At 39.9% G+C, this 19871-nt stretch overlaps 1 protein-coding gene across 1 annotated transcript in view; it reads left to right on the top strand.

The window, feature by feature from the left end:
* The window catches only part of SDK2 (sidekick cell adhesion molecule 2), a 443151-nt gene that overhangs the window by 366724 nt on the left and 56556 nt on the right, over positions 1–19871 (top strand). Inside the window, exons 12-22 of the mRNA XM_070937707.1 lie at positions 270–372; positions 1572–1748; positions 3159–3295; positions 4383–4530; positions 5359–5499; positions 5676–5857; positions 6199–6314; positions 13740–13935; positions 14276–14374; positions 16077–16268; positions 19384–19505. Of these exons, the coding sequence (XP_070793808.1) occupies positions 270–372; positions 1572–1748; positions 3159–3295; positions 4383–4530; positions 5359–5499; positions 5676–5857; positions 6199–6314; positions 13740–13935; positions 14276–14374; positions 16077–16268; positions 19384–19505 (1613 nt within the window). The remainder of the gene's footprint in view (positions 1–269; positions 373–1571; positions 1749–3158; positions 3296–4382; positions 4531–5358; positions 5500–5675; positions 5858–6198; positions 6315–13739; positions 13936–14275; positions 14375–16076; positions 16269–19383; positions 19506–19871) is intronic.

Consider the following 19871-nt stretch of genomic DNA (forward strand, 5'->3'; position numbering starts at 1 on the left):
CTTTATTTTAGGCATTCAAAAACCATCAGGGGTGGGTGCATTGTTTTTGTTTGTTTGCTTGCTTGCTTAATCGTTGGTATTATGATGTATCAGATCTGGTTTTGGGGGCCTCCTGCTTCTAGTCTTACAAAAAGGATGCCTTTATTACCAGAACTTAAAATTCCAGGTGTTGAATCCTGAGTTGATATAGGAACTATGTCTGTTTACCTATCCCATTTCGATCTGTGTTCAAACTATGTTCATCTGTCTTCTGTCTCTTTGTCTGGCAGCCCGGACTCGTATCACTAACCCACCTCAGGATCAAAGTGTCATCAAAGGCACTAAGGCTTCAATGACCTGTGGAGTAACACATGACCCCAATGTGCTAGTTCGGTAGGTGATCATTTCTCATGTGTGTTAAGATGAAGGAAAAGCAAGGAAAGAAATGAGAGCCAAGTAAAAAAATACTATTAGAAAAACTAAAACTTGAGGATTCTAAAAAAAAAAAGCTGAATGTCTTTAAATTTCCAAACTTCTTGGTAAGAAAAAGAAATATTCAGCTTAGAAGTAATGCTAAAATTCTGTATATACTCTCGGTGATTTCCTGAGGAGCATATAAACTCCTGAGTAGGGCTTTGCTTGTGTTTCTCTTGCTAGGAAAGAATAGTTTATTGACCTCAGCTTGTCTGGCCACTGCACCTTTCTTCATACAAATTAGCCCCTTTGAAAGGAGACGCTCTCTAGCCATCTCTGCAATCTGGGAACAGTCAGGACTCCATTTATCTACAATGCTTTTCTAAGATTGATGTTGGAGTCTTGCAGTATGACAAAGCAAGGAATCTTCTAGCCACATCTTTATGCACTTTACAAACATCTACTGAGAAACATAATGCAAAATACATACATGCAAATTCATAGACCTATATTGCCACCTGCTGCTTAGCTTAGTTTTGAAGCCGAGACAAATTGTTGTGTTGCACTAGTGGGTGAAAGAAGAACATCATGGTATGCCTTTTTAGAAAGATCTCCTTTCCTTCTCTATAGAGTGTGTTAGCTGCTAAGTCTACCTAAGTCTAGTTAAGCTCACACTTCATATTAAGTCAAAATATGGTTTTGTTTCAGCTTAGCATGGTATGAACCCAGTTCATATGGTTAAAACTTAGAGCAAAGTGTGAACTCAACCAATTGTCATTTATTCTCCAAATTAGGTTTAAACAAATTTAAACCCATTTGTGAACAATATGCTACATTGCAAGAATGCATACTAAGAGATAACTAACATGCATAAATATCCTGGGGGGGGGGGATTTGTGTCACATACTAGTACACTAGTACTAGTGTACATACTAGTATTTGATGAGCAGTTCACCACCTGCAAAAGAAGCTAGAGTACTCTAGAAAATAGTTTACACAAGAACTAGGATTAGAGGATTAGATCATTGCAATCAGATTTGAGAGATGATCTGCTTCTAGTTCTTTGCAACCTGGTTTAGGATATCAGGAATCAATCAAAGCTTCCAATAGCAATCTGGATAGATTAGGAATAGTTGGAGTAGAACCTTTATCACCATGCCCGGTTTCTTTTTCCTTAGGTACATGTGGGAGAAGGATGGCACAATTGTGAACACAGAGAACATGCCACGCATGCGTCTGGATACCACTGGCACTTTGCACATTGCCCAGACCTGGTCAGGGGACATTGGTACCTATACATGTCATGTGATATCTGCTGGAGGCAATGACTCTCATAGTGCCCACCTGCGAGTCCGGTAAGGCTACCCTTCTTCAGTACAGGTATAGAATTTGACATTCCAGGGCTGGATCTGTTCCCAAAAAATCTTTGATGCAGCCACCAGAGACCACCCAAAGTAACCTAATTGTAGCATGATTGAGGGAGAGAACTATTATATACAACATTGAGAGGGGTCATATTAAATGTATTCTAACTAATTGTAAACGTAAACAAAATTATACTTTTTGGAATGTGGGTTGCTCAAAAGCCAAGTACTGCTATCAGATAATGAAAGTGGTGCACGCCTGTCCTAGAAATGAGAAGCCAACATATTTTAATACATGGATGAACCAGAAGCTAGCTGAAGTGTGAGTGAGGCTGCTAGAAGAGATGATCAAAAGTTTTCCAGTGCTATACATTCATATTTTAGTTTATATCTTGCAAGAATACCATACCAGCTATGTGTCAAACAGCATGCTCTTCTGGCCTCTTGAAATCAACATAATGTTTACTTCCTTATGAGCCATTCTGCAACTCCTAATTAGACTCAAATTTCTCTCACCATGAACTGATATGCAGTCAGAGGTCTTCCACAGTGTTAGTTCAGCAGCATAAGAGTAATTATAATGTGGTATGGTCACTGTCGACATTTGCACGCGTACTGGTACATAACACTGCCACATGTATGTTCCTTACCGAATCATAATCTATATTATTCATTGTCTAATCGAACTCTTCATTATTCATATGCACATCTGCAGTGTTACAACACACTGCAGTGAAGCAACTTTTACACTGCAAACCTGAATATCAATAGCATTTGATTCGTTGAATAAGCATAAGCCACTCCTATCCAAAAATCTTGATAGTTGCTCCACAGAAATGACCCAGCACTGTTGGCTGGAAAAATCAAGGGTCTCTAAATATCTCCAGGATACTTTGTGTATTTCTCCACAAACCTCTTACCAGTGGTGAAATCCAATTTTTTTTACTACCAGTTCTGTGGGCATGGCCAGGGAAGGATACTGCAAAATCTCCATTCCCACACCACTCCAGGGGAAGGATACTGCAAAATCCCCATTCCTTCCCACTCCTGGGGGAAGGATATTGCAAAATCTCCATTCTCACCCCACTCTGGGGCCAGCCAGAAGTGGCATTTGCTGGTTCTCCGAACTACTCAAAATTTCCACTACCGGTTCTCCAGAACCTATCAGAACCTGCTGGATTTCGCCCCTGCCTCTTACCCACTGAATTAACACTGTGATTAAGCAGGGCATTTGCTCCATTATAAACACCAGCAGTGACAGTCAAGTCTAACCTTTTCATGCATGGTGGCTTGAAAGTCTTTTTCTACATAGCTTTTTCTTCCTAATGAATGGACCTCTACTTTCATAGCTCTCTCTCTTATGTGAGCTTCTAAAATAGGTTCTTCTATTATCTTCATCAGGCAGCTCCCACATGCACCTGAAAACCCCTTTGCCAGGCTAAGTGCTGTAGAGAAACGGGCCATCAACCTGACGTGGACCAAGCCCTTTGACGGAAACAGCCCATTGTTACGTTACATCCTCGAGGTCTCCGAAAACAGTAAGGCATTGCACCATCTTCCTACCCTAAAGTTGCCAGGTACAACTTGCCCATGTTCTTGTGGCAAACAGAACGATCCCTTCTCAAAAGTGATGGGAAAAATCCTTAGTGGGACTACGACAAAATGGGTGTTATGGGTTGGAAAGGTGAGAAGATACCCACGGATGATGATGTTATCAAGAAAATTTTGGAGTGTGCTGAAATGAGTAAATTGACATTTGAAATTAGGGAACAAGAAGATAAACAATATTATTTGATATGGGATTTATTTTAGAATAAAGAATAAAGAATGGAAATGAAATATGAAATATGAAATGGATAAAATAATAAAACATATAAAGGGGGTTTTTTTCCCTCTTATAGAGGACAATTTATTGTTAAATAATTGGTAAATGAGAATAATAATGTAATAAACTGTTAAATAAAATGTGGGATAGAGGATTAAGCACAAAAGATTCGTAACTGATCAATACACTTTCTGTAATTGTAATGGATGACAATTGTTTTTTGTTTTAAGTTTTGTTTAAAAATAAAAAAAAATTCAAAAAAAAATGGGTGTTATGGGAATCTAAATTTTCTGGAGGAGTAAAAGCTTTTATTGCAATTTGTGGCTTCTTCTTTTAAGTGTTATATGTTCTCAAGGATTTGTCATAGTTTTAAAATACTGCTTATGCCCATTGCCATTGCTAAGCTTACCCAAAGGTATAGGGCTACCTTGTGTTGAACAGAGTGATTTCCTTTATCCCTGGAAAAACCCTGAGATGGTTTTACTTTCCTGATCAAACACGCACAGCTTCTTTCCATAGCAGTGATATTTAAGATGCAGCCAGGAGCAGAACTGGATCCTGGCTTTTAAAAAATGGGATACTGTGTAAGATTGAAGGAGCTTGGAATTTTCTCTCTGGATCATTCTAGACAAAATTTGATCCATGGGACCACTACATTAAAAAATCTGCAGAGGGATTAGATAACTTTTTATTTTATTTTTTTCTTTTAAAGATGGACAGCATGCACTGTGTTATCATAATTCTTCCTAAATAACTTTTCCACAAGATTATGCCTTATTTCTCTCTCTTTCTCTTTCCAGATGCTCCCTGGACAGTTCTTATGGCCAGTGTGGATCCTGAAGTAAATTCAGTGGTGGTGAGAGGATTAGTTCCTGCCCGCTCATACCAGTTCCGCCTTTGTGCTGTTAATGATGTGGGCAAAGGACAGTTCAGCAAGGACACTGAGAGGTGAGGTGCCCATATCTGACATGGGCAGCTGCAGATATAATCACTTGCAAGAGTAGAAGGGCTGATAGGATTTTAAAAATGGAAATGTTTTGATGTATCTCTACTAGGTTCCGTTTTGTAGGAATAGAAACCAAATATCTGTGGGTGAGCATTGTCCTGGCTCATATTCATGTATAGAGATACCTGTGATTGCACCAGGGAACCTGTCCTTAATTAATGTTTAAAGGGGATGCAGAAAGGGGGGCATGGTCATGGCAAGACAGCAAGACTTGAATTGTTATCAACAGTATGTCCCAATGTTGTATGATATAGACACAGAGTTTAGCAAAGCCAGATAACTACTCTCATTATACTGGTATTAAGATGGGGTTAAAGCAGCGGTCCCCAACTTTGAGGTTTGGCGGCCCGGCTGGGAAGAGAGGGCAACTGAGCCGCATGAGCGGCATGCCGGTACACGCATGTGCACACAGTCCTTGCACTAATGATGGGCCAGTGTACATGCAGCCCTTGCACGAGCAGCAGGCTGGTGTGTGAGTGCCCACCGACACAACACTTGTGGAAGTTGAGTTCACACGGCCGAATTCCAAATAGGCCACGGCCCAGTACTGGTCCGTGGCCCGGGGGTTGTGGAACGTTTATGCGAGCAAATGGTTGCACCATTTTAATGCAGCTCATGCATACACAGGATGATATTTAGGGCATGCCATGATATGACTGGGCTTGGCTTGGCTTCATAAGGACTAAATTGTAAGAATTAAGGTTTGAATGTTAAGTCAAACTCTGAGCCAACTTTGAAACCTGCCCCCTACATTTTGTCTCCTTCCGTAGGTTGTCGCTTCCTGAGGAACCCCCCACAGCACCCCCACAAAATGTCATTGCCAGTGGCCGCACAAACCAATCTATCATGATCCAGTGGCAGCCACCACCCGAAAACCACCAGAATGGCATTCTCAAGGGATACATCATTAGGTAGATATTAACATATGGGTGGCTAGGTCATCAGGACAAATAAATCTTTGGAAGCCTTTTTAATTTTTTACTGAGGGGTGCAAAATTGGAAAAGCAGTGGCTGTTCACTGGACTTAACTGTTCCTACAGATGATCTTATTGGTTCAGCCCTGATCCTGTTGTTGTCCTTTTTCCAGATTTTGCCTGGCTGGTCTGCCAGTTGGCTACCAGTTCAGGAACATTAGTAATGCTGACGTCAACAATCTGCTGCTTGAGGACCTAATCATTTGGACTAATTATGAAATTGAAGTGGCTGCCTACAACAGTGCCGGATTGGGTGTCTACAGTGCCAAAGTCACAGAATGGACTCTCCAGGGTGGTAAGCTATGACACATTGTTATCTGGGCAGAGAGGAAGCCCTACTTTTGTCAGTGGAAGGATTAGTTCCTGCCCATTCATAGCAGTTCCGTTTTCTTCCATTGTAGTTCCCAAAGCCATGAAACATTGAAAAGCCGTTGCAGTAGGCTTAAAAAGGCAGGAATGTACCATGCTGAAGATTCAGAATGCCATAGGCTGTAGACAACTCCCTTTAAACCTCAGTCAGGTTTTGCTCATATAGCCTTGCTTCCAAGTGTAAAGCTGATGAACCTAAAATGGAAGGTTGGGGTGCACCTTACAGATGTTGCTGAGATACTTCCTTCCAATTTCTCTTTTCCACAGTTCCTACGGTGTCTCCGGGTAATGTCCAGGCTGAGGCCACCAATTCTACCACCATTCGTTTCACCTGGAACCCTCCTAGCCCCCAGTTTGTCAATGGCATCAACCAGGGCTACAAGGTAAGAGACACTTCAAGAAGGGGGAGAAAGCGGTTTACTTCTAAGGCATTTAGAGCTGTAACTAACAGCTGTGACAAGTCTTACTTCCTCTCTGGATGCCCACCACATGCCCTGGGACTCTGGGTAGAAACGCTGGGAATTGCAACCCCAACACATCTAGAACACGAGCTTGGGGAAGGCTACTTGTAACCCCAAAATTCTCCTGGCTCCTTATGGGATTGGACAGATGTTGAAAATTTCAGAATGAACATTTGTGTGGCCGTAAATGGAAACACAAACTATAGTTTTGAGATGATTAACTGGATAGTTATTTTTGTTCCAGGAAGTGAAATAAAAGTGAAATAGAATTAAGACAGTCCATGTTCTGACCTAGGCTTCCTGAGTCAGTAAAACACATGAGTAGTCCCAAAAACCTGTTTTATTTTAACAGCTGTGAATTCTGTTCATTCACAGATGAGTCCCAAATAGTTGTAAAGAGTCCTTCGGGATAAGTCTGATAATCACCCACCTTTATCTCCCTTGACACGCTGCCAAAGACCTAATTGGTAAAGCCACACGGAGTCCAGAATCAAACAGAGCTTCAGACTTTAAACTGCACAGAATTAACAACGTTGCTTCCTGCAAAGGCCCACGTGCCTTTGCTCCTCTTTTAAGTCTTATGGGAGGGGCCAATCATCTCCAAGCCCTACTCCCAAGTCGTCCCTTTTGTTTTAACTGTTCTTGCCTTCTGGCAGCTCTGCACATGCGTGCACTGGGAACAGGCTCCCCCTGTTCCTCTGCCTCACTGAGGTCCGACTCTGGAGGCTCCGGAGGCAACACATACCTCCCAGGTGGCCCTTTCTCTACCTCCAACACAGAGCCCTCCTCCGAGCCTTCCCCAGACTCCGGGACTGGCCCATGTTCCTCCCCAGCCTCCTCACTGTCCGACTCGGCTGCCAGCTCCGCAGGCTGCTGGCAGACCACCACAGTCCAGTCCAGACATCTGCATCAGAGTTCCCATTCTGCCTCTTTCCACCAAGTGCTAACAGAATCTATAGTCATCATTCTTTCATTACCAGAAAGCTATATAACCTATTGTCTTCCATCAAGAAGGGCCAAGCACTCCTGCTGTTTTCTGCTTGTACATCTTGATGGGAGTCTATTTAATAGAGTAACATAGCTTTCAGGTTTCTTTTCATTAACTGTTTAGCAGCATTAATCATAACACAGAGTTGTTCCTGGGTCAACTAATGATCTTTGTTTTATCTGTAAATTTCATCTAATGAAATTTCCTACTAGTCACAGTGTAATTTACAAATGGTACAGAATCTGACCCACCTTTTCCTTGAACAATAATATGTGAACCATAACAATAAGCAGATCCAACTTTTTCCCCACTCTCCAAGCAACCACTAAATAGTCAGTATGACTAGCAAAATATGTCTTTGCTTCTGGGTCGTTGCTTTTTTTTCCCTATCATCCCAGAGCTAGCTATAAAAGACCAATTTAATTATATGATTCCTCCTTAGTAGTGTTAAATGGGAATCTCTTATAAGGACTATGCGTCTCCATGGCTGTTACTTACTGAATGTACTGTACTATAGCAAACTAGTGCACCCATGTGCTCCAAAATGAAATGGCAACTTGAATTTCAAAATGAAAGGGTTTTTTTTGTCACTGCTTTTCTTGAGGAAGCTTCTTGTCTAAGGTAATAGAGAGAATAGCCAGTAGAGAGAATACAATTAATGATACTTAAACTCTCACTGCATACGAATCTGAAGGATCCTCTTAGTTTACAGTTATTTGATCATCAGCTCTTTTAAAAGAAGACCTTTCTTAGTTCTCCTTTAATTAAAAATCTGTTTTCATGGCTCCAAGCTTATCTGTTAAAATATATTTACAAAAAGATAATACTTGTATGGAAGACTTGACTTGTGTGCTTAATTCTGAATTGTAATTAATTCAGATTTGCATTAATTAAATTGAATTTAAATAATTAAAACTTGCTTCTTAATCTACTCCAGAAGAGTTTGGAAATTTAATTGCTGCCAAATGAGATAACCAACGTTAAGAAGGTTACTTAACATACTTATTAAATGCCACTTAGTATTTTTGATTAGTATTTTGGAGGCCTAATTAGTATCTAATTAACTTGCTATAGGCTATCTTGCACTCTGCCAATTAAGCACCCAAACATTCTTGCATGTAATGCCATCACAAAGTAGTTGATTATGCATTGTTATCAGCATCGGTTAATCGGACTTATTTTGGAAGGATAAAAACACATACTTCTTAAAACTAAACTAAATTTTCCATAATTGATATTTAAGCAACTTTCAATAAAAATTATCTCTCTCAGCCTATCTTCCCAACAATTCTCCAGCTTTTTAAAAAAGCTGATTATGGTAGGTGTTGTAAACGGCCATCAAAGGAATAAGTCGCCTGTATTGTCCTATGTTTGGCAGTCCTTCGTTCATTTGAAAGATATCTTTTTTTTTTGCCTATTTTATGGACAAACTAACTGTTTTTTCTTTTAAGAAAAGTCATTTTCTTCCAAGCTGCATATCCAAGAACAGAACCCTCTTGTTTCTTTTATCACTTGTGTTGCTCTTCCAAACAATAAAATAAGGATTGATTAATTCTAATAAGCAATAATCTGAAATTCAGTTACTTTTGGAGTTTGGACCCAGCAGCTTTAGGGCTTTTTATCCCACAGAACAGAAACAGAGCTCCAATATTAAAAAGGGAAGTTATGCTCCATTCCCCACTGAGCTCCCATGAGCTTTCAGTGTCAGTACCTTTTCATATCAGTGAAGCTCCTATCTAAGAAAAGACCAAGAAAAGTTGTAGGAAGAGAGTAAATATAGGTAAGCTTGTATGAATCCAGTAGTTTCCCAAGTTCTCTAGGTCTTGAACATACCTCATAGAATTGCAATTTTTTTCCTTCCTCAGAGTTCATATAATATTTCCCTCCCACAATAAGGAACCAAAGAGTCATAGAAATTCCTCTTTCGCCCTACCAAATTTATATCAGCAGGGATTCAGATTCTTCAGCAATTTATCCTTCTCTGGGGGATATCATAGTACCCATTGCTTTGAAGCAAATTGTACAGTAGTCAGGTCTGCGTTTAAAAAGCTAAATTTAAAGCTTGTGGTTTGATATAATTACCCTCCAGCTTCTAATATACGATTCTGAATAAATACATTATAACTGCTTAATTCCTGGATGGTACCGTTTATTCAATATTGTTGGTTTTTTTACTGCTGCTTTAAGATAGAAATGAAACTGCCTTTAGAATAACTTTTTGGATTTCAGACCTTTTCTTCTCTTTGGCCATGATGGTGACCTGATATTCTCTCTGGACCACATTTTCCATCACCTTTGAGTAGTAAATACCTCTTCCTCTTTACCCTTTCTGTCCTGATTAAAAACCAAAATAAAAGGCACTTTTAAAAGACACTTTTCAGTGTCTTATAGATGTCTAAGAGAGAAAAACCCACAAGCATTCAGCACATTGTCTAATTCTCTATCCCTTCAACACTTTTCCCTGCCATAGAGCAAGAATTGGCAGCTTTTAATCCCAATGAATTTCTTCCCACATGACTTTGAAGAGACTTAGAGGAAGTAAAAAAGATCACAGAAACAGAGGATTGTTAAAATCCCATGAGGATCTCAAGCAACATTTTGACTAATAGTGCAGTAGGGATTGAGGCCAGAATCATTAAATTATGTAAATCTAGATCCTAGCAAAGTTTAACAGATGGACATGTAGGTCAGCTGCCACATCCTACCTAGCTTAGAAAGCCAATATCAGTAATGTCAAGAATGAGATGGTAAACCGGGATTTTACTTCAAGAACTTTATATCCATCTGGCTGTTATCCAAGGATTTAAACACTTGTACATAGGGGAAATGTTCCAGATATGTATATTAACATCTAACTAGAACAAAATGAAATCCCCAGATTATAACCTGTTGTGATCAAGGATCACATTTTTCTCCAGTTCTTTTACTAATTATTATTATTATTTTTCATCCTCTGAGAGTACAGGGGGGTGGCCAAGATCTAGTGATATTAATGGAGGGATTGAGCTGGAATATTCAGTCACCACTCTTGATGATCTGTTGTGATCATTTGGGAAAGTCTGATAGGGATTTCCATAAAAATGTCGTGATAAGCATACTAGAGAACTACAGAAATGTTTTATTTGCTGCTGCTACTAAGTAAAAATTTAGCAATTAAAAGCTAGGGTTAGTAGCCTAATGTTGGTGGAATGATCTTAGGGAGTTTGAGGGTTGTAAAAAAATGACCAGATCAATTTCTGAACAATACATACAGGTGTTTTTTTCCTATGTACGTATACTTCAGCTTTAATCTTACAGTCACAATCCCAAGAAAACATGGCCTAATGGAAAGTACATTAGTTAGATCTCATGTTGGCAGAGGAAGGGCAAGGAGAATGTTAGGCAGTATACCATATGGTGTTTTACTAACGATGTCAATCATCCAAGCAACAATCATCCAATGCATCATGGTGCATTGCCTGTCAGTTTTTCACAGTAGTGCTGCTTGTCTAGTTGCTTTTCAAGCCAGTCTACAAAATGGTTCATCCCTAATAGACAAGAGGAAGAATCCTATCTGAGCACCCAGTCCAGTATACTTTTGAAGATCAGAAGAGAAAAAAGTTGTCAGTAGCGTTTCAACCATCTGCTCACGAAACCTTAATAAGAAACATGAGGAAACGTGGAAGCTTTATTTAGGATCTTTCAGCTCTACAAGACAGACCAGATTAAGAAAGTAATGCCATTTAGGTCAGGACTATTTTTATTGGAACAGCTCCAGTAAAAGAACCTTGCAACTCTGGATGTGATTTCCCATTTCTTTCTCTACCTTTGGGTGAACTGGGAGGGGCTTGTTTTAGACATTTACCCAAATTAATTTCTTGGCCCAGGTTCAAATCCACTTACCTGAAACTGCCGGAGTAGTAACTCTATTTTAAAGCCATTCTTTAAGCTCTCTACAGGATCTGACTGTGTAAACATAAATATCTAAGATTGTCGTCTATATGGATATTTGATTACTGTACATTTCCCAAAGACTAAAATTGCTGATTTAGGACTGAATTGTCACACACTTATTCCAGTGTAATTTTTTGCAGTTTGGCAGTGATGGCTAACCTTTTCCGGACCGAGTGCCCAAAGCGTGCGTGGGTGTCTGTGAATGCGCACAGGCATGCCCGAACCCCCAAAATGCAATGCGGGCATGGCCCCGTGTATGCACCTTGCCCCCCGCGCATGCGTACGTGGCCCCCTGTGGGCACGCGAGCCATCACCCCAGTTCAGCTCAGCCACACATGCACGTGCACCTCCCACCTGCCAGCTGGTCTTTGGGTCTTTGCTGCGCATGCGTGGGGGGCTGCCCACGCATGAGGAGGGCAGGGCACATGTGGGGGGCTACACGCACATGCGCAGGGGTGGGGTGCAATACAGGGGGTCGCATGTGCATGTAGGGTGGTAAGGATGCGTGTGGGGGGCCACACACGCATGTGCAGGGGGCAGGGCACATGGGGAGTACATGGGGGTGCATTGCATTTTGGGGGTTTGGGAGGGCGAGCGTGCATTTGTGCATGCACACACATGCTTTGGCCACTCGGTCCAGAAAAGGTTAGCCATCACTGCATTAGCACTTAAATTTGAATTTGCAGTGAAAAAGTAGCTAACTGCATTAGAGTATGTAATTTGAAAAATAAATTATCTTTTTCTAACTTTATTTTTCCCTTTTCTGTAATTTTTTTGTCTCTTTTATCCCTGAATTTGGGCATAGACAATAAATGACTGACAGTTTTATTTGGGCATTTGTTGTAACAACTACTTGCAGGGGACAATTTTAAAAACACACACACACATAATCTTCTCCAAAACTAAGATTCTGTGTGCATTTAGCAAGTCCATATTCCATTTAAGTATGCAGGGGAGATAAGCTAGAAAAAATATTTTTATTTTATTTTTTAAAAAATGTATATGCCACCCATCTCATTCTTAAACTATTCTGGGTAGATTATATTACCATTAATAACAATATAAAACAATTAAAGTTTAAAACACTGGGAATTGCAAGTTAAAACATAAATTGGCCACTGTATTCAATATTTGTTTAATCTAGAAGAGGAAAGAAAATACCCACATTTGCAAAGTATAGGTAGTTCTCAACTTATGACCTCAATTGAGCCCAGAATTTCTGCTGCTAAGTGAGGCAATTGTTAAGTGAGTTTTGCCCTATTTTGCTACCTTTCTTGCCACAGTTGTTAAGTGAATCCCTGAAGTTGTTAACTTAGTTACGCAGTTGCTAAGTAAATCTGGATTCTCCATTGACTTTGCTTGTCAGAAAGTCTGAAAGTGTGATCACATGACCCTAACTTCACATGATCACTAAACGAAAGATTGTAAGTTTGAGGATGACTTATATAATTTTGATCTATAAAAGCCTTCATGTCTTTACACATGGGTACCTCCTCCAAACAACTTTGACTTGCCTATTAGATCTATGAGGGAGAAACTGTTGCAAATCCATACTTTCAGGAGCTTTGGAAGGCTGAGGCTGTGTGCTAGCGTGTCACATTGTGCATCAACATCCCTGTAGAGATCAGATTAGCTCCCCCTTTTAAATAAAGTTCTTAAAGGCCAAGCTGTTTTGGGAATGTCCGTATCTGAGGTGATGTGATGTTGCCATCTGTTTATTTTCTAGTTGGGATAAAATGTAAAATTAGATAAAGGATGGATGGATGGATGGATGGATGGATGGATGGATGGATGGATAAAACCAGTGAAGGATGATAGGACCTACCTCTGTACCATGTTTCCTTGAAAATAAGATCCTGTCTTACATTTTTTTGAACCCTGAAATAAGGGCTTGGCCTTATTGCCATGCGCTCAAAAGCCCAATTGGGCTTATTATCAGGAGATGTCTTTTTTGGGGGAAACAGGGTAGGAAACCTCTTTTAAATAAAGTTCTTAAAGGCCAAGCTGTTTTTGGAATGCCCGTTTCTGAGGTAGGATGGATGGATGGATGGATGGATGGATGGATGGAGAAAACCAGTGTAGAATGATAGAACCTACCTCTGTAGGAAACCTTCCTGAATCACCTTTACTAAATATTTCTCTGTGTAAGAACACCTTATATTGTGATCTGTTTGGGCAGAAAATAAAGTAACATCCCCACATAAAATCTCAAATTTTGTTTAAACCTGAGGAAGAAAATAAATGTTTTAATTCGACTCTCTTTTGTTTTCACTTAATTAAGTAGTGCTGTTTGCCATTCCTAAATAAACTTTCTTCCTGATTTAATATTTTTCACTGGCAGGTTTAATTACTTATTTCTTGCATTTGTGCAACGTATTTACCTAGACTAATCTGATCAAAACATGATTATATTCATTTTCTCTCAGCTGATTGCCTGGGAACCAGTACAAGAAGAAGATATGACTGTGGTGACAGTACGGCCTAACTTCCAAGACAATATCCATGTTGGTTATATCTCAGGTCTCAAGAAATTCACGGAATATTTCACCTCAGTCCTGTGTTTCACTACTCCAGGCGATGGACCCCGCAGCCTGCCACAGCTGGTGCGCACCCATGAGGACGGTACGGCCTTTCCCTTTGGAGCTGGGCAAGCCCAGCTCTTGGATTCCTATATGTGCATTAACTATGGGCCCACACTTTCCTTACACACACCAGGCAGCATGTGTTAAACACTCTCTTCCATTGCAGAAATCTTGTTAATGCCTCAGTTGAAAGGTCTAGCTTTTCATTGGTGAAACTGCCATATTTCTCTGAAGGCCCTGATACTTACTTTTCATCCATTCCCAAAGAGGTTTAATGTATTCCTCTGGAAAGTCAGGGACAATAACTTATCCTTTTGAAGAATTAACAGAATAGTTGTTCTGTTGTAATTTTCTGGCTGATGGATTCTTTGTTTGACTAGTTCCGGGTCCAGTGGGACATCTCAGCTTCAATGAGATCTTAGACACATCTTTGAAGGTTAGCTGGCAAGAGCCCTTGGAAAAGAATGGCATTTTAACAGGTAAGTAGACAAACTTCCAGATTAAGAGAATCATCCTTGAGGATTCATTCATTCATTCATTCATTCATTCATTCATTCATTCATTCATTCATTCATTCATTTTTATGATTAAATATATATGCTACCCATCTCACTGACCTGAGTAACTCTGGGCAACTTACAATAGAATAAAAGCATAGGTATAAAACATTAAAAGCATTAAATTAAGATTAGCAACAGTTAAATAAAAGATTAAAACCAAGACCACAGATGGTACAGGAGTGGACTTTTGTCTCCATCAATCAACCACCTTCAACATAGCACATCCCTATAATTATGTTTTGGTAAACTTCTGCAGAGGTGATTAGTATATCTTGAGGATATGTTACCATCGGCAAAAGATAACGAACTAGTTAAAAAGGTTACAGGTGGAAACTAAAGTTCAGTGCTAGGGCCCTCCACATATAGCTTCTATGTCAGTTCAGAATCTGCATTCTATCTGTCCCCAAAATTTTGTGGTCTTCTCTAGCACACCTATACCTAAACATGACCTTGCTCAGATATGCCACATCCGAAGGAATTTATAAGAACAGTTCTGCAGCATTAATACCCATATTTTTCGGAGTATAGGACGCACTTATTTTTGGAGGAGGAAAATTAAAAATAAAAAATCTGCTTGGGAGGCTGTATTTGCAGCCTCCAAAAGCTCCGTTTGCAAAGGAGCTTCTCTTTGCAAAGGCAGCCTCTCAAACGGACCTTTTGGAGGCTCTTTTGAGTGGCTCTCTGTTTGGGAGGCTGCATTTGCAGCCTTCAAAAGGGTGGGGGCCGGTGGGTGGGCGGGACTATATTTGGTGTATAAGACACACCCAAATTTTCACCCTCTTTTGGGGGGGGAAAGTGCATCTTATACTCTGAAAAATATGGTAAGTTATTGGGGAGGTGATTGCCCATTGCCAGAAGCTTTCACTTTGTTCACTCTTGACCCTGCCCAGCTCAAAACAAGGCACCAGTCTTTATTGAAAGTGTTGAAGTAGAAGTCACACCACCATGCTGCCTTGCCTACATTTCATTTGGTTAAACAGAACAGATTTCCACTTTATTTTCTCTCCCCATGCAAAGAAACATGGAGATACAAGGACAAGAGACAGGGCATTTGCTAGATCAGGGGTGTCAAACTGAAGGTCTAAGTCAAACTGCTTAGATCTGGCCCACGGAGGTCCCCAAGCTCTGTTTTCACTGGCAGAGAGCTAGCAAGTCCTGCCATAACACTTGGTCACCACAGGTGCCCTCGACACAGGTGACATCGAGCTGGCCACACCCACCCTGGTTCACTCCCCCAAGTCAAACACAACCCTGATGTGGCCCTCAATGAAATTGAGTTTGACACCTCTGTGCTAGATCCTGATTGTTGTGGTTCCCCTGTCCATGTTTAGGATGGCAATGATGAGGACACATGAGGTAGAATAAAAATATTGCTGAGGATCTAAGGATAAGATTAGTAGCTGTAGGTAAATTTTCATCATAAATATTTTGGGAACCAGACTTTTGATAGATCTATTTCTTGGGAAATCATGCAGCCTCTCTCTCTCTCTCTCTTTCTCTGCTTGTAATAAGTAGATTTTAAAGGTTTTACTGAGTTATTTAGATTTGTTTTGCCTGTATCCTGGCTAGGAATATAAGATGTGTAGTGCTATGTATCTATATACATTGTGGGTTCTTTTAGGCTACCGAATCTCCTGGGAGGAATACAACCGCACGAACACGCGTGTCACACACTACCTCCCCAATGTCACCCTGGAGTATCGTGTTACTGGCCTCACTGCTTTGACCACCTATACTATTGAAGTGGCAGCCATGACATCCAAGGGACAAGGACTGGTTTCTTCCTCTACCATTTCTTCTGGGGTTCCCCCAGGTAAGATTGATGTATTGGTCTTCCTGCAGCAATTAGTATCTTATCACCAGGCTTAGCAGAGACCCTCAGTCTCTGCCCTTTAGCTTAGAATGAAAATTCTACAAAAATACAATGCAGGGGACAATTTTTTGTTTACAACCAATGTATGGATGCATTTGCCAGGAACATATGATAGAAAGGTGGCTGTGTACTTGCAAATGAATTACAAGCCCAATAATAAGTACAGAGAGAAACCGATCGATCCATAGACTAGACTAGACTAGACTAAACTAGAATAGAATAGAATAGAATAGAATAGAATAGAATAGAATAGAATAGAATAGAATAGAATAGAATAGAATTCAATTCTTTATTGGCCAAGTGTGATTGGACACACAAAGAATCCAGATATTTCAAATTACAAGGAGAATTCCACTGGAAGATAATACACTTCAATTAAACATTTAGTGAAAGCTAAAGTTGCCCAAATTTTCCTTGTGGATTTTTGATGTTTATTTGTGAGGAAAGGGAATGTTTTGACAATGGTCAACTTTACCTTTTTCTTGGTTAAAGGGTTTGATTTCTTTTTCAGAAAAAGGGAAAAGGTGATCACAGGAAAGATATCTCTCTCTCCCACCCTTTCTGTCCCCCCTCCCACATATATTTTTGGACAGTTGTCCAAAAGAACAGTACAAGTACAAAAGATGATGTACTTTTTCCCAGTACAAAAAAGATGGTGTTTTTTTTTAATTCCTGGCAGTTATTCTGAACAGCAGTTCTATATCTGGTCTGTATACTAGCGGTAGAAATCCTAGCGTCTTGAAAGCTGCTAACCTGTCTTCTCTCAGAATCTATTGGTACCTGCTGTGAAAATTAATAAGACTAATATCTTCTTCTCCAAGAGAGTGAACCTGCAGATCTGATCTGAGCGCTCAAACTGATTCAGCTACTTTCAGGAAATTTCCTAATTGAACTCTTAATCAGGGCTTTGAGAAGCATCAGTTTGAAACGCTAAGCAAATAGAAATCATGATACCCTGGACCTTCAAAACTACAAATGCAACTTCAAGCCATGTTAAAGGAAGACATGAATACAAATAATTACAATGAATCTTAATAAGGGGACCATGTCTTTTCAGTATATTCCTGCTGTATTGCATACCAAAATTTAGCACGGAACAAAACCTTGTCTAAGGTATTGTGTCCTTCCCTTAATGAAGAATGAATCTTCCTCTTGCCTTTTCTCACCTTCTTGTGCAGCTTTGAAGGTGCATTTTCTGAAGTACATAATATTCCATAACTGATTTAATTCAGTTTGCCTGACTGAACTTTGACTTTGTCAATCTCAATTAATTTCAATATTTGTTCTTTTCAGTAATTCAATTAATTTGAGTGTGTGTGCTTCATTTATTCAGGCACATAACACGCCCGTCACAATCTGACAACAAGCAACTACTCTCAAGCTTCAGCATTATTAAATTAACAAACATCAAAGTAATGAATATGAAATTACAGACAACACTGTCAGCTCCCCTGGTGACCTTCATGAGATGGAAGTTTTGAATGTGATGAATATTCAAATCACTTTAGATATTTGTTTGAAGCTTGTGCCAATATCAAGCCTGTGCCAAGTAGGTGGCGATCCTACTTAATGCATCATTAATAAGCCACCATGTCAGTCACCAAAAGCTGTTTGTTGTTTATTCGTGTTTCTTGATTGTGGGCTGAGGTTGGGGTCATTTAGATTATCTGCTGCTGTTGGCAGGTCTTGATGCTTGGGGAACAAACAACACACACTATACATGTCGTGAAACTCATAGGCTCCAATGCTTTGGAGAGATACAAAAGCTTTAACAAGTTGTAGACAGATGTTGCTTTCATGCTCCTGTGCATTCCAAAGCACCTCTTCCAAACTGAATCTAAAGCATTGCACTGCTCTAATAAACACTATTTTCTGTGGAGCTGCAGGCAGAAGAGAAGGATGCTTAATCCTTCCAGCTGGATCAGACCAAAGGCCTATTTACTCCTGGATTCATTTTCTGCAGTGACTAGCCAGGTGCTTGGTGGAAATGCACAAGCAAGAGATGAGGGCGATGACAAAATTTTAGCAATTGTTAGGGAAATCTGAATGCTTTTACTCCTGTAGAAATTGTACTGCTTTCTGGACTTAACTCTTGAGAACCTTCTGCTTCCCTGTCAGGAATCTTCTCTGATGCTTCTTGGCTCAAAGCTGTCTCTTCTTGAACCAACCTATCCTTAGAAAATGGTTTTGTTACCCATTAAGTATGAGCACAAATGTAATCAGATTCTGTGAACTTACATAAAGTGATGCATTTTAGGGCATAGAGACTGCATGCCAAAAGCTATTTGTATGACTTCTCAACTTTCCTAACATCATAGGACACTTTTAGTGAAGCAGTGCGTTCCTTGAAGCCCAAGATTTTTAGGAAACAAGGTTTTATAGCCTCTTCACATTTTATTTATTTTTATTTTACTGTAAGAATTTGCATACCACCTGACTCACCAGACGCTAGGTTTAGAATTGGCCTTGTTTGGGTTTCTGTAGCTAAGATCTCAACAAATATTGTAATAAGAGGTTAATCTTCAGATGTGGCACGTATTTATACAAGCAATAAACTGCTTTTCTACCTTACTGCACCTTACCCCACCTTGCCCACTTGAGCAGAACCATATTTGATTATCTGATACTGATGGCGATTTCATCTTTGCATCATAGTGTATAGCATATGTTGGTTGTCCTCTTTTTACCTCAGAGATTCTTTTTGAAAAGTGCAATCCAGTCTTCCCTCTTACAGTTCTTACCAAATCGCATGTTATGTTTGCTCCTATTACATTTTTTAGGTTAGTTCAGTTCTCCTCATCCTATTGTCTTTGAAATGATACTTCAACTTCCGTTAGCTAGGTTCATAGGGATGCAGGCTAATGATCACAGATGTAGAAAGTCATCCATTTGGTGGGCACCAGAGTGGAGAAGCTATGACTAGTAAAGTAAATTGTCAGTACAAACATTGGGCAAGATGCCATTTTCATTTTGTATGTAGTATAGCTGGGTCAGTGGGTATTGTCTATGTTATGGCTAAATGAGTTCCATGTTCTCTGCTTTCTCTTGTTCACAGAGCTCCCTGGGGCCCCAACTAATTTGGGCATCTCCAACATTGGTCCTCGTTCAGTCACACTTCAGTTTCGCCCTGGTTATGATGGGAAGACTTCCATTTCTAGGTGGCAGGTAGAGGTTCAGGTAAGGCAGATCTCATTTGCTAGTTAAAAAAAAACAGCAGAAGATTCATCCCTTTTATAGCTCTTCATCGAGTTGTTGTATGAAAGTTAAAGAAGCTTCCCTCTCATTGCATTTCATGTAAATGTTTTGACTTGAAATCTACAATTTCAGATCAAAATAAGACACACAGAGAGGGAGACAAAGAGACAAACTTAGTTTGACCAAGTACCACAGTGGCTGAGGGCAAAAATAAAGGGAATTAGAATACCTAGGAAACAGTAAATAGAGATAGCAGACCATTGGAGCAATAAACAGAATGGTATTTGATACATAGTTATACTACATAGCTTCAAGTTTTCATATTTATATAGGAATCTCATCCAAACA

This window comes from Pituophis catenifer, unplaced genomic scaffold, assembly GCF_029215685.1.
Source record: "Pituophis catenifer annectens isolate HBS135680 unplaced genomic scaffold, rPitCat1.0.hap2 SCAF_2, whole genome shotgun sequence".
Taxonomy (NCBI): Eukaryota; Metazoa; Chordata; class Lepidosauria; order Squamata; family Colubridae; genus Pituophis; species Pituophis catenifer.